The sequence below is a fragment of the Metarhizium acridum genome (assembly GCF_019434415.1).
Source record: "Metarhizium acridum strain ARSEF 324 chromosome Unknown scaffold_574, whole genome shotgun sequence".
Taxonomy (NCBI): Eukaryota; Fungi; Ascomycota; class Sordariomycetes; order Hypocreales; family Clavicipitaceae; genus Metarhizium; species Metarhizium acridum.
This window is the reverse complement of record NW_027094044.1, coordinates 454748-470155: the sequence shown is the minus strand read 5'-3', so window position 1 is coordinate 470155 and position 15408 is coordinate 454748. Positions and strand designations below refer to the sequence as shown.

Here is a 15408-nt window from a genome sequence, read left to right as displayed (position 1 = left end):
TAGTGTATACGTTATTCTTAGTATAGTATAACTTTCCGTTTAATATCTTTAAATTAGTTTATTGTAATTTTAGTTGTATTATAAGGGTTATTCTTCTTCCCTTTCGTTCTCGTAGAAACTATTTATTACCTTACTGTAACGGTAGCTTAGGTTCTAAGGCATAGTAGGTCTGTTTCTTAGAAAGTAAGTTAGGTTAAATGCTATAAAGTAGCTTTTAAGCAGTATTATAATAAGGCTATTAAGAGTATAACTCTTAATAGTAAAACTATTACTTAGATTAATTAATAGAGAACTAGACTATTTAACTATAGGAATACTTCCTCCTTAAGTATTCGTTTATCTCTCTATTATAGTTCTAGATTAATTAGCTTAACTATTAATCCCTTTAAACCTTAATCGATTAGCTTAAGGTTTAGTCGGTTTAATCCTCCTTAGTTAATATATTTAAATATTAACCTCTTTAATCGCCTCTTAGGTTACGTAGCTGGTCACGTGCCCCTACCTTCTTCTTATACCTACAGGTCGTGCCTATTCTAGCTGGTACGGTCCCGTCCCGTGTCTTATATAGTATCGTTCGTAATATTATACCCCTCCTTTATTAGTCTTATTCTTAAGGCTATTAAAATAGGCTGGCTTAAGTGTTATACGTTTTCTTTCTTCTATTATTATATGCTATTATATCGACTAATCGTGCCTTAAAATAGCGGTTTAAAGCTTCGTTTACTTCTTCCCTTCGCTGGGATAACCTTCTTTCTATAATAATTAATAATTCGTCTTTATTCTTTATAAAGGCTTACGCTTACTACGCTCGTATAAGACTTCCCTAATATAAAGCCTTCGTTTCCAATTCAAGTTATTATGTAAAGTGTATAGTGGATAAGCAAGGGAATTGTAATATTATAGGGGTGACCCCTTAATAGCTTCGTAGTATTACGAATTAATATTATAAGCTTAAGAGGGAGCTTAAAGAAGCTAAGAAGCGTGCTTTAACCGAGAATTAAAAGGTCTTACATTTATAAAAACAAAAGAAATTATAGTTTAAGAAAATAATGCGTGCAATTACACGTAGTATTAATAACGTTAAAGAGTTAGAACGTATAGAACGTGAGGAAGCGGAATAGCTTTAAAAGACTATAGGGGTCCTTCTTACTCCTTCTAAGGATCTAGATTCTATTTTGGTTCGTTCCTTAAATGCTAAATTTAGTATTAAGTCATTAAATGGTACTTAGGAGATTAATTAAAATGCGTTTCTTAGGAATAAAACTATTCAAGTAACGTTAAGTAGTTCGTAAGATTTTTAGCTAATTCCTAGATGTTTTTAAAGTTTAAATATTCTTTTTATTTAACGAGATAATAACAATTCTTTGTATCTTCTTATGCTTTAAGTATTCGTTTAACTTTATATTTATTAGTATTTTCCGTTATAATATTTATAGTAATTATAGATTTATCTAGTGCTTTCTCTAGTAGTAATATATGAAATATAGGATGAATTCTTATTCTATTTAGTAATAATAGTTCGTAATTAGTATTTAAGATTTTTCGTTTAATAAGAAATAGTCTAATCTTCTTTTAGTTAAGTTTATTACTAGGTCGCTTAGTTTTAATGTTTTTGCGAATAAGGTATACTTTATATCCCTCCTCTAGGATTAGCGCTAGTAATCTCTTTTTATTCGCGTAGTATTTTATTTAATTTTACAAAAATATTTATTCCTATTATAAGTGTTTTTGTATTTCTATTATAGTTACTATATGCGTTATAACTACTAGCGCGTTCACATTCTGTGTTGTATGTGTTTCGATAATAGGGTTAAATCCGTAATTTACCCTAAATAATAACATCTTTATATTATTAATCTTAGAGCTATTATAAGCTTATTATACTAGTAGTAGCTATTCTACCTAATTATTCTATTAGTAGTTAATATAGCTTCGCAAATATTATTCGAGTATTTAGTTTAAGATTTCTATTTATTTATTTAATTATAAGTGAAATGCTATTAATAAGCTTTATTTAATCTTTATAGTTTCTATAAGGCATTTCTAAAAGTTTAAGGTGAATAATTTATCGCGATCTAATATAAGCTTTATTAGTAATTTATGTTATGCAATAACTATTTTAAAGAATATATACGCTAAGTCCTTAGTATTACTTAATTTCTTATATAGAATATAGTAGGCGTATTTTATAAGTTTATTTATAATAACTAGAATGCTATTATAAGCTACTCTTATTATAGGTTCTTTTAACTTTAATAGTTTAACGATAAAGTCTATTATAATAGTTTACTATACTCTTTTAGGTGGTAATATTAGTTGTAATTCTCCGTATAGTGCGTGTCGCGCTAATTTTGCTTTATTACACGTGTCGCATTTCTTAATAACTTCTTATACTATTTTTCTGCTTTCTAGGAAGTTATATAATCTTCTTAGCCTGCTAATCGTTTTCCCTACACCCTAATATTCGTGTAGTAGGTGCTCATATATTTCCTTAATAAGCTATTCTTAAAGTATACTAGGAATATACTACCGTTTATTATATAAGAAGGTCTTACCTTTCTTAGATAAATGCGTTTTCGTTTTCTAATTATTTAAGTAGCTATTATTCTTAATATATAATATAATCTATTACATCCATATTTTATCTAGCTTAACTTACTAGGTTATATTAATTTCTCGGGTGCCTAGTATAAGGTTCCTATTCTTAATAGCGCGTAGTAAGGGTGTATTACTTACTTGCTTATTCGATTTTAAGTTCTCTCTTCGGCTAAGCGCGTTTACTCTTTCGTTTTTAGATCCTTTACGGTATATAATTTTAAAGTTATAATCTATAAGGGTTTTATACTATTTAATCTATCGTTTATTTAAATCCTTTATAGTTAAGAATAATATAAGATTCTTATAGTTAGTATAAACCTTAATTTAGTGCTTTACTCCTATAAGATAGTATCTTTATTCTTTAAAGCACTTAATAATAGCTATAAGTTCTTTATTATAAATCCTATAATTAAGTTTAGGTTCATAGAGTTTCTTTAAGAAGAATGTAATTAGGTGTAATCTTCCTTAATTATCTTATTATTTAAGCTATTCGCCTAGTGTAAAGTCTAAGGCGTCCGTTTTAAGCTTATAAGGTTTATCCTAATTAAATGCTTTTAACACAGGTTTTAACGTAATTAAATCTTTTATCTTCTAGAATGCTATGGCTTTTAGTTTATTCTATTAAAAGCTAACTTCTTTCTTTATTAGGTTTATAAGAGGTTATAAAATGTCTTTATATTTGCTTAAGAACTTATAGTAGAAGTTCACGAATGCTATGAATTCTTTAACTTCTTTTAAATTCTTTAGTATAAGCTATTTCTTAATAGTTTTAATCTTATTTAAGCTTATTTATATTTCTTCGTGTGTAAGCACGTACCCTAGAAAGTGTATAGTGTTCTAGTGGAACTAGCATTTTAAGGCTTTAACTAAGAGTTTATTATCCTATAAAGTTTATAGTATCTTATATACATGTCACTTGTATTCCTTAAGGGTATTTAAGTAAATAAGGATATTATTAAGGTATATAACTATAAACACTTTTAATTATTTCCGTAAGATTATATTAATTATTCTTTAAAAGGTTACTAATACGTTAGTAAGCCTAAAAGGCATTATTAGATATTTATAGTATTCTCTACTAGTTTAAAATGCTATTATTTACTCGTAGCCTTCTTTTATTCGTATAAAGTTATAGGCTTCTTTTAAGTTAAGTGTAGTAAACTATTTAGCTTTTTTAACTTTATCTCTAATTTCTATTATAAGCAGTAACAGGTATTAATTTTTAATTATAATCTTATTTAAGTGTTAGTAATTAATATATAATTATAGTTTCCCGTTCTTCTTTAATACCCATAGAATTAGGTATCCTACTAGGGACTCTAATAGTCTTATATATCCCTTCTATAATATATCCTTTAAATACTCCTTAAGCGCCTTATCTTACTTAGGATTCTAAGGATAAATCTTATTAAACGTTAGTTTAGTATTAGGCTAAAGTCTAATCTCGTGGTCCTAGCGTAAATGCTTTAATAGTCTTATTTCTAGCTCTCCGTTAAATAGCTTATTATACTTTAAGTATTTCTTAGGAATCTCCGTTATCTTAGCTTTTAGCTCTCTAGCAATCACATATATTCCTAGAGGCCTATTATAGTTTAAATAAGGTGCCCTTTATAGGCTACTCTTTGCTTTATAACTATATCCTAGTAAATCCCATTAAAGTTAGCCGGTTCTTTAATTAACTCGTAAATTACTCGCTTATAACTAGGGTATCCCTAATATAATATCGTGTTTTAAGATTACTATAATATTTAATGTAACTTAGTATTTCGTGCCTTATATATTAATAAGAAGCTACGCGATCTTTATATTAACTACTTCGTAGCTATACTTTACCATAGTTCCTTCTATAATCGTAAGTTAATAGGGCTTATCTTTAAGTATCTAAGGTAATTGTAATTTATTAACAAGATTTAACGAGATAAAATTTCCTTGTACTCCGCTATCAATTATTGCCTAGATCTTTCTTCCTATTATAGTTATATTAATTATAAGGTATGTAATACTACTAATATTTATAATATATAAAGACCTATTAGATCTTTATCAAGAAATCGGTCTTAATTACAATAATAGCTATCGTTTCCCAAATTATTATTTCTCTCCTTTTATTATTATTTAACGCGTATCTCTAAGCGCTATTATCAGCGATTATCTTCTAGCATCTTATTAGAGCTTCCTTAGTAATTACTTAATCTACTATTTGTGTTAATTAAACTTAAACTAAGTGAGTTACTTACAGTCACACAGTTTCCTTCCTTAAATTATAAGAGCGCAATTCGAATAGTGTATGCGTTATTCTTAGCATAGTATAATTTCCCGTTTAACATCTTTAAATCGGTTTATTGTAATTTTAGTTGTATTATAAGGGTTTTCTTCCCTTTTTATTCTCGTGGAAACTATCCGCTACCTTACTTACTACTAAGATGCGTGTAGCAATTATTATTATAATAGAAGGTCTAATTAAGGAGTTTATGTTTAATTTTAGGTTTATCTTTCTTAATTAAATAATTCTCTTCTTCTTAAATTCGTTCTAGTAAAGGTTTACTTTTTAATAAGGGTATCTAGTGTTCCTAAAAGTTATTAGGTACTAGTTAGGTTTTAAATTTCTAATCTTTATTTAAACTAATATTATTTATTAACGTAGGGCTTTCTTTATTACTTGCTATACTAAGATTTCGCGTGGGTAAGTCTTCTTAGTTTATAGTATAAAGCTTCTTACCTTTAAAAATTAGCTTTTATAGCTTCTTTAAGGCTCTATATTTATTCGTAAAGTATCTAGTCTTACTATAATTATAATAAGTCTTTCCCCTTTCCTTATTTGCGGCGTTAAGTTCCATAGATCTAGCGTGGTACCCGTATACTATTAATGTTTAGCGTAGCTTACTATTATTAGGTTTATTAAACCTAGTATATAATCCGAATTTCCTATAACTTTTTTCGTAACGTTACTTGTATAAACGGTTATCTGCCTTAATAACCATTTTAACGAAGTTATTAAATAACTTAGAACGATCTTCTTAATAAATGTTATTCTTCACTTCTTCTTTAAGTCCTTAATAAAAGACTTTTATTTTAGGTTTAGTATTCTAATTAAGTTTTACTACAATACGTTTAAACTCCCTAGCGTAATAAGCTATAAATTTAGTCTGCTTAAGTTAAGTAAGTTATCGTATAGCTTTCTTATACTTATTAGGATTTTTAAATATAGCGAGAAGTTATTCTTTAAAGGTTTCGTAATTAAAGAAGATATAAATAACTTTCACTTTAGCTTTAACGCCGTGCTTAAGATATACGCGAAGGGTTAGCTCCTACTATTCTATTGCTTTCCTAGTTAAGAGGTTACTAATATAAAGAATCTATAACTTAGGTATCGTATAGATTTTTTCGTTAACTTATAGGTAAGCTTAGGCTTATATAAGAAAGTTCCTTATATTACTCTTATAACTATCGTATAATTTAGGCTTAGAGAATTTTAGTATATTATTATTATTAATAGAGAATATAGGTATAAGATTTTAAACTACTATAAGTTTCTCTTCTTATACCTTAAGTTTCTCGTAGAGATTATTCTATCGGTTAAGAAGCTATTAATTTTACTTTTTAAGCTCGGTAATCTTATTATAAAGGTACTTTATTATCTCCCTAGGGTTAATAGTCTTTCCGCTTAAAGTAAATATCTTAGAAGTTATTACTACTTAAAGTTTTAAGGTAACTTACTAAATAAGATTAATTAAAATGTAACAGTAGCTTAGGTTCTAAGGCATAGTAGGTTTATTTCTTAGAAAGTAAGTTAAGTTAAATGTTACAGAGTAGCTTTTAAGTAGTATTATAATAAGGTTATTAAGAGTATAACTCTTAATAGTAAAACTATTACTTAGATTAATTAATAGAGAACTAGACTATTTAACTATAGGAATACTTCCTCCTTAAGTATTCGTCTATCTCTTTATTATAGTCCTAAATTAATTAGCTTAACCATTAATCCCTTTAAACCTTAATCGACTAGCTTAAGGTTTAGTCGGTTTAATCCTTCCTAGTTAATATATTTAAACATTAACCTCTTTAATCGCCTCTTAGGTTACGTGGCTAGTCACGTGCCCTTACCTTCTTCTTGTGCCTACGGGTCGTGCCTGTCCTAGCCGGTGCGGTCCCGTCCCGTGTCTTGTGCAGTGTCGTTCGTAACACTTACTTACTATTAAGGTGCGTGTAGTAATTATTATCGTAATAGAAGGTTTAATTAAGGAGTTTATATTTAATTTTAGGTTCGTCTTTTTTCGTTAAATAATTCTCTTCTTCTTAGATTTATTCTAGTAAAGGTTTACTTTTTAGTAAGGGTATTTAGTGTTCCTAAAAGTTATTAGGTACTAGTTAGGTTTTAAATTCCTAATCTTTATTTAAACTAATATTATTTATTAATGTAAGGCTTTCTTTATTCCTTACTATACTAAAATTTCGCGTGGGTAAGTTTTCTTAGTTTACGGTATAAAGCTTTCTACCTTTAGGAATTAGCTTTTATAGCTTCTTTAAGGCTCTATATTTATTCGTAAAGTATCTAGTCTTACTATAATTATAATAAGTTTTCCCCTTTTCCTTATTTATAGCGTTAAGTTCTATAGGTCTAGCGTAGTACTTGTATACTATTAATATTTAGCGTGGCTTACTATTATTAGGTTTATTAAACCTAGTATATAATCTGAATTTCCTGTGACTTTTTTCGTAACGTTGCTTATATAAATGGTTGTTTACCTTAATAACCATTTTAATAAAGTCGTTAAATAACTTAGGATAATCTTCTTAATAAATGTTATTCTTCACTTCTTCTTTAAGTCCTTAATAGAAAACTTTTATTTTAGGTTTAGTATTCTAGTTAAGTTTTACTATAATGCGTTTAAACTCCCTAGCGTAGTAAGCTATAGATTCAGTTTACTTAAGTTAAGTAAACTATCGTGTAGCTTCTTTATACTTATTAGGGTTTTTAAATGTAGCGAGAAGTTGTTCTTTAAAGGTTTTGTAATTAAAGAAGATATAAATAACTTCTACTTTAGCTTTAACGCCGTGCTTAAGATGTGTGTAAAGGGTTAGCTCCTACTATTCTATTACTTTCCTAGTTAAGAGGTTACTAATACAAAGAATCTATAACTTAGATATTATATAGATTTTTTCGTTAACTCGTAGGTAAGCTTAGGCTTATATAAGAAAGTTTCTTATATTACCCTTGTAACTATTATATGATTTAGGCTTAGGGAATTTTAGCATGTTATTATTAATAGAGGATATAAATATGAGATTTTAAACTACTATAAGTTCCTCTTCTCGTACCTTAAGTTTTTCGTAAAGATTATTCTATTAGTCGAGAAGCTATCAATTCTACTTCTTAAGCTTAGTAATCTTATTATAAAGGTACTTTATTATCTCCCTAAGGTTAGTAGTCTTTTCGCTTAAAGTAAATATCTTAGAAGTTATTACTACTTAAAATTTTAAGGTAACTTATTAAATAGAATTAATTAAAATGTAATAGTAGCTTAGGTTTTAAGGCATAATAGGTTTATTTCTTAGAAAGTAAGTTAGGTTAAATGCTATAGAGTAGCTTTTAAGTAGTATTATAATAAGGCCGTTAAGAGTATAACTCTTAATAGTAAAACTATTACTTAAATTAATTAATAGAGAACTAAACTATCTATTATAATAGAATACCCCCTCTTTAAGTACTTGTTTATCTCTCTATTATAAACTTATAATTACCCTAATTATTTGTTTATTTATTAATCCCTAACTTATAGCGATTAATAAGTGATCTAATAATCACTTGGCTCATAATAATCAATAGGTGATCCATTAATCACTTCATAATCACGTGACCTGGCACGTGACGTCTTGGTTCTCCCCTGTTATGGCTTTGCCTTCCCTGGTGCGGCCCAGTCCTTCCCGCGTTTGGTGACGTTCGTAACATCTCTGTAATAGTGATATCTCATTGGCTTGAACCCCCCTTGCTATGTCACACCTGGCTAAACATTCAGGGTCTGAATTGTAAGCTTAGTTACTATATCGCAAATAATATCCATTTTATAACCCCCCTACTTTTTCCTTTTCGGAGAGGAATCACTTCAACCCTAACCCTAACTCATTATGCCAAGAAGCACACTTATAGCAACTCTACATATCCTATTAATTATACTTTATAAGCATTTATTAACTCACAATTCAATTGAAATACAGCTTCTAAGAATTTTCTACATAATTATAATTATAATTATTAGATATCTTGCTTGACAAGTACTCTCCTAGTCCTCTAGGGAGTGCATGTAGTGACGCCAAGCTTCAAGACGACGGACCCACTTCCGACCCAAAATGTGGGCCTGACAGAAAGCAGGCGGTGTGAGAAATTTTGTCGGTCAACAAAGGCAGAATCCGTCCCGCCATCATCCATCACCATTACATCCCACTACAGAACGCGTTCAAACAGTTGCCAATCGACTCATCTCAGAGGCGTTCTGACGGAGATACCGACTACTACGTACTAGGAAAGGCGTTTCCGCCGTGAATCTCGCATCCCAAAAGCGTGTGACGGTGGGAAACGCGCCCAACAGCCCGCAATGGGACGCAGACCGAACCCTCTGATCCTCGAGTACTTCGAGCGCGGGCCCAAGTTGAACGACAACAGCAATCGATACCCTCATACGTGCAAGCAATGCGGAGAGAACTTTCCCAAGGGTCGAATCGACAGTTTGACAACACACATTACCAAACGATGCCCCGCCATTTCCGACTCGGAACGCATGCGAGCCTGCCTCGAACTCCATGGCATCACACAAGCGAGAACGGCTGCCGAGCGACACCAACAAGTGCAGGCGGCCCAGGCGGCCCAGGCTGCAGCTCAAGCTAATGGACAGCAGACATCTCCGAGTGCGCTGCCTCAGGGATGGAGTGCGCTTGAGACTCTGGCAGAGGCTTCGCGCCAGGTAGACTTGAATGAGAATAGCCGCGGAAGTAAACCCCCGGCGGCGCAGCCACAAGCAAACGGCGCCCAAAATGAAGAGCGATTCGAACTACAGGAACAGTATACTCTCTATAATCCGCCCGCCAGCAATGAAACTACTCGGTCGCAGGCAACCGGCAAAAAGGGTGAGCTTCAACAGGCAGACCCATGGTGCCCAGCTTCAGGAGATACTAACGTGTAACCGGCACAGCACCTTTCCAAACACCTCCGCCCACCGCCACGGAACTATCCCCAGAAGAAAGACTCCAGGCCCTTCTGCCAGCGAGCGAATCCTCCCCTGACGCGACTAACCTCTCTGTCGCGGTGGCCGCTGCTGCTCGACTCAACCCGTCCTTCCTCGACCCTCAACTCGTCAATGGCGATGCAACCCCTACATCTCCATCTGTTGCTGATAGCGCCGGAGCGGCGGTGGCCGACAGCACTCCTACCACGGCCGTCGATACTACCGCTATCCAACCTTGGGGAGAAATGACCTACTGTAGAGCTACATCGCCAGCTCACATTCTTACAGACAACCCGCCGGTGGCGCCTCTCCCGCTGATTCGAGGCGGCGTTCGCATGGACACAAGTTCAGGCGTACTTAATGGGCGATCCCGCAACTTCAGATCAAAGTTCACCCCTGCCAGACGTCAAGAAGTCAAGGAGGTTCGCAAGGTAGGGGCTTGTATCCGATGCCGTATTCTCCGCAAGATCTGCAGCAAAGGCACGCCGTGCGACACTTGCCGCAAAGTCCTTTCCCCTCGCGTTTGGATGACGGGCTGCGTTCGCTCACGCTTACACGAGCAACTGGATCTCTACTCTGCCGGAGTCCAAGTCGTCTTATCCCAAAACCGCATCAACATGCTCAAGGAGCAACTACACCTGGTAAATGACGGCGCCGTAGTCGAAGTGTCCCACTTTGCAGAAACCAACAAGACCATTGTTCTAGCCGCCGCCGCGGCCTTATTAGAGCCTATCCAGCAAGAAGGCGTCACACCTGAGGCCCAGGAATTCCTCCACAAAGTCATCATGATTGATCAAGACAAGGACGACGTGCCCGGAAAAGTAGAAAGCTACATGCGCGACGTCCTAGACCTCTTCATCGAGCGCGAGCCGTCCAAGTTCATGCGTGTCACCCTCGAAACTGCCAAGTCGCAACTTGCCGATAAGACGGACGAGCCGCTCAAAAGGGCCCTTGAGCTATGGGGGCTCGTGGAAAGCATCGACCGCGAGCGGCAGTGGAGCATCGTCGAAAAGCCCAGCGCCGACTCCGAACACGGGCGTCCCATCAAGGAGGAAAACGAAAGCGACGCAGACATCTACACCATGATGTGCATGCAGCTCAACGCCGCGGCGGAGCGCAAGGCAAATAGCACCTCCAAGGCTCTGCTGAACCTCATGGATCGCCAGTTGGCAGACAGCAAAACCAGGGTCGGCTTCAAAATTTACCTAGCGGCCTTGATATTCCTCAACTGCGTCGAGAAGTCGACGTGGGCGTTCAAGGCCTGGGAACAAGACCATCTTCGTCCCGGCTGGCCGCTCGAGCGCGACCCAAGCGTCTTCACCCAGCAGGGCGGCAACTTGGCCGGTCTGATCAAGATGCTCCTGGCGATACGCAAGGCGCTGCCGCAGACGTGTCGCGGCGCGGACGGCAAGCTGGCCACGCAGGACCAGGATACTGTCGTCGTCAAGTATTTCCAGGACCTGGACATGGAGTGTAGGCATTCACCACCACCCCCACAACTTGGCCAACCCTTCATTCCAGCTAATGACTCTTCCTTGTTCTTTGACAGATGACACTATTGAAGCTCGCCAGCGCGGCTCGCAGTTCTCCCCGGCGGACTCGCGCTCCCTCGAACTGATGTTCTGCTCGCACTTGCTGCTCCCTAATGCGCCGGCGTGATTGGACGAGTTGCAGGCTTTGACAATCTTATGCGTTAACGGATAATGAATGGATGGATCATGTAGAGATACCTTTTTCTGGCGTTGGGGTGATTTTCGGATCGGGGTAGATGAAACAAATGATGCGCGAGCTTTGTTTACTTGCTTTTTGTGGTGGTGAGCCATGTTTCAGACTAGGAGGTAATATGGCTGCATACCTACCCAGGTAGGGAGCTAGGAGCTACTTTTTCAGATACTGTAACTGTTTACTAAACTGGCGAGAATCCTTGTGACTGAAATGCCTTGAAAAATTGATATCCATGCAAATGCTGACTGTCAGTTTCAATACGCTACATCATCTTGTTCCATACACTCAGGCCTGCTCCTTGCTCGACGCGGCTCCGGGGTCAACCTTTGGCCCCGATCGCTTTTGCTTCTTGAAACACGCAAACTCGGCCTTAGTCGCCTCCCTCAGCTTCTTCAGGATGCTCCTCATCTCAGGTAACTCGCTTTGCAACCTAGCACGAGCGTCATTATCCGAACGCCCATCCAGCTCCTGATAAATTTGGCTCTGCAGCTCTGAGGCCTTATCAGTGGTATACTGGCTTAGCGTTTGGGCAACAAACTCTACGTCGAGGGTAGCCTGCATAAGAGCCTCAAGTGAGTAGCGGGGACGTTTGCGGAACGCATCCAGTAGTTGGAGGGACGTCTGCTCGAGCAAGAATGATAATACTTGGGAGGTGAGTGAGGGTGCAGTGGTGGACACCTGGGAGTGCACGAGGACGAGGGCAAGGAGAGCTTCGTAGATGTAGGGTTTTGCGGTGGATGGGCGGGTATTCACCGGCGGTTCCCAGTCGGCGAGGGAGAGACCTGCAGATATGATCGCATGGAGGGTCTCGATAGATTGTTTGGTGTATGATTGGAAGAGGCGGGCGTCGATCTGGCCGAGGACGTCGCGGATGGTTTTGGATTCGTCGGTGAGTTTGACGGAGAAGGCATTTTCAAACTGCGAATTGAGGCTGGGGACGACTTGGGAGCGGAGGGCTTGGAGATTGCTGAGAGTTAGGAGCATGCGAATGTTCTGTTGTCTGTGGTCAACAAAAAGAGGTGATTTACAGCGGGTGTGTGGTTTGAGACTTACTCGATCACCAGCGTCCAGGATACTCTTGCTGGGGATGGAATTAGGCACATATGCCGGTGAAACATCCTGCGAAACTGCCCATTCGTCGTCATTCTTCTTGAGCGATCGCTCCGCATTCTCTACCATCCCACTCAGCGCCTTATACAATGTGGTAACGTATTGACTGCGAACCATTTGCAATAGCTTTGTTGGTGGTGGTAGGACAATATTTTCTGCGCCAGGCTTCTCCATTGCTTCAGGAATGTAGAGGATTTTCTGCATCCCAGACAATACGGCCCCCTCAAACGCGGCGAAGATTGCGGGCATGCGCGTAACATCGCCAGATTCCGCAGGACGCTGCCAATCCTCAACGTACTTGATATTTTCGGCATCACGATTCCATGCAGCGCAAAGAGCAGTGACGCAACGATCTCTGGATAGACCAACAAGAGTCTTCAGCTGCTCAACAACCTGGTCGTCACCAGAGGAGACAGGGCTGAGGCTGGCCATTTCAGCAGCAGCTGACCCAACCAAAGATAACATTTTGGAGAGATACTCCACGCCGCTGATGGAATTCGACCACGGCGGCCAGAACGCAAGCTTTTCCCACGACTCTCCCCTTTTGGGTGAAGGGGGCGGGGGGTTGTTGGAGTCAAAATTGAATCTAGGGTCGCGCAGCGAAGTCGGCGACAATGCGTTGTTGACACCGCCTGCAGAAGCGGGAGACATCGGCGATAGAAGTGGAGGCGAGAACAATAGCGAAATATCTTCAGGTGGAATCTCGACAAAGAACGCGTGGACGTGTTCTCGCAAAAGTTCAACCAATTCGACCATTCCCTTTTCCAAGTCACCCACAGCCTGCGGTGAAAGCTGATGCTGGCTTCGGGACTCTCCATTGTATCCCACTGGGAGAGACTGTTGTGTTTTGCCATTAATGAAACCTTGAGCAGTCTGCCAAAACTCTACTACTTCTCCCAGAATGCCTTGTGACGAGATGAGACCGGCCAAAAAAGCAAGCATCTTGTCCCAGAGTTCAATGACGTCGGTGGAATCCGACGATGGAATCTTGCCTTCAATGGATTGACGACCTAGCGTTCGCAAGTACGAGGCCAAGATTTGAGGTGCCGGTTTCTCGTTGTTAGCGAGTCTGCGTCGAAGAACCTCGATTTCGACTTTGGACCGATCGGCTGAACCTTGAATCTTGCTTCGTAAGTGATCATGCCTGCTTTGAAGCCAGACCCAGATGGGATTGTCTTCAACACCCAGCTCGAGCAACAGTCCAATCAGCTCCATGTGCTGATCCTGCTGCCTACCACCCATGCTTTCTGATCTTGAGAAGTGTAGCGACCCCAACTTCTTCCATATATCCTTCTTGAAAGCTTGTACCTGCTGATCCACGTCATTCCACATACGTCCCGTAAGAACCAACTTGTATAATTGCTTGTCACTTGGCGACCTCCCATTGAGCTCTCTAGACAGCTGTTTTGCTTCGTCGGCAAACCTTCTCGCTCGGTTATAGCTCTCCACCAGGGTGTCATAGTCTTTGCGCTTAATACTGTCCGCCACAGTTGCACTCAATTCGACGAGATCCCTAAAATCATCCAAGCAGGCTAAGACGTTGCGCAAGTGTTTCTCCTTTTCACGACCACCGAGCGCAGGACCCCAAACATCTTCTGCCTTGGCAGATACATCTAGGAGTGGCACCTTGATACCCATGACACCGTATTCGCTTTCCTTGATCAAGGCATTTTTTTTCCGGTTGTCTGGCATGGGAGGAGAGAGAGGGTTATTGAGGCCCATGCCGGGACCGCTAGCACTGCTGCGTCCAACGCTTGGACGACTGACATGGCGTGAATGGCGGCCGGATTGTCGTTGCTGGACCGGGTCGACGCCGCGATACTTCATTTCCTTGTAGACATTGTCAATGGTTGCCTTTGCTTTCACGAAACGCTCAAAGTTGCTTTCGACAAGGACTTTGAGCGATGCTGACTTCTGATCTATCGATTGCGACAGAACATCGAGACCTTGCAACAAGGTATTGGTATCGGCATTCGAGTGCATTTGAGAGAGAAACAGGGCCGGGGAGAAGGTGGTGGAAGAAAGCATGAATCGGTTTCCTAGCGACTGATTAGCATTAGGGTTATATCTTATGGTTGGATGGTAGCTACGAGCACGCACTCAGTCGGGCATCGTCCTGTACCGGCAGGCCCAGCTGCTGCAACGACCTCACAACGCTGTCCGAGGTTCCTAAGGGGTCTGGCTCATCCTTTTGTACTAGATTGCCTATTCCACCTTGTCCATTTTCCCCAACAAAGCTTCTCCGGGCCCCAAAGGCCGATTCGAGGGCTTCGTAACGCGACTTTCGCCGATCTTTCTTCGCGCCGTGGTCATCTTCGGCGGATTCCTCCTCGGCATCCTTCTCTGCGGGCCATTTCTCGGGGTAAGGAGTGGGGAGCTGGTAGAATTCGAGCACTTTTCGTTCGTAATCAGCCATGATGGGCGTTCAGGAGACTGAAATGCTATTCGTAGGACTGCATGCTATCAACGGAATAAAAGTTGAGTAGGTGCAGAAAAATTGATCGGGAGTCTAAGTTCTCCTCTGATAGCTAGCACGACAAGATTAGGCTTTACGGCCACCTTCCCCGATTTTGGGAAAGTGCGTTCAGGAATAGGTGACGTCGGCATGAAGTGGCTAGCAGCCGCTGAAACACTCAGCCACAGAAGGCTGCCCTGATGGTCATGCGCCACAAATGATCGGCGGCTGACTGTGGACTCGTTGACCAGCAGCCTCGTCCGGGTCACCTCAATCGGCCACCTTCGGGCTCGGTGTGCT

General features: G+C 39.0%; 2 protein-coding genes across 2 annotated transcripts; one reads left to right on the top strand and one right to left on the bottom strand.

The window, feature by feature from the left end:
• Positions 1-9191: 9191 nt before the first annotated feature.
• Positions 9192-11477, top strand: J3458_020585 (uncharacterized protein; the record flags this gene model as incomplete). Its single annotated transcript, XM_007815926.2, has 3 exons — positions 9192-9720; positions 9786-11291; positions 11368-11477. 3 exons carry the CDS (start codon positions 9192-9194, stop codon positions 11475-11477), a joined length of 2145 nt encoding a protein of 714 aa, XP_007814117.2.
• A 351-nt stretch (positions 11478-11828) lies between these two features.
• SEC5_3 (Exocyst complex component S5) lies at positions 11829-15210 on the bottom strand (the record flags this gene model as incomplete). Its single annotated transcript, XM_066122122.1, has 3 exons — positions 14754-15210; positions 12597-14692; positions 11829-12536 (listed from the first exon to the last, which is right to left on the bottom strand). Exons 1-3 carry the CDS (start codon positions 15067-15069, stop codon positions 11829-11831), a joined length of 3120 nt encoding a protein of 1039 aa, XP_065972748.1. The 5' UTR covers positions 15070-15210.
• Positions 15211-15408: the final 198 nt, after the last annotated feature.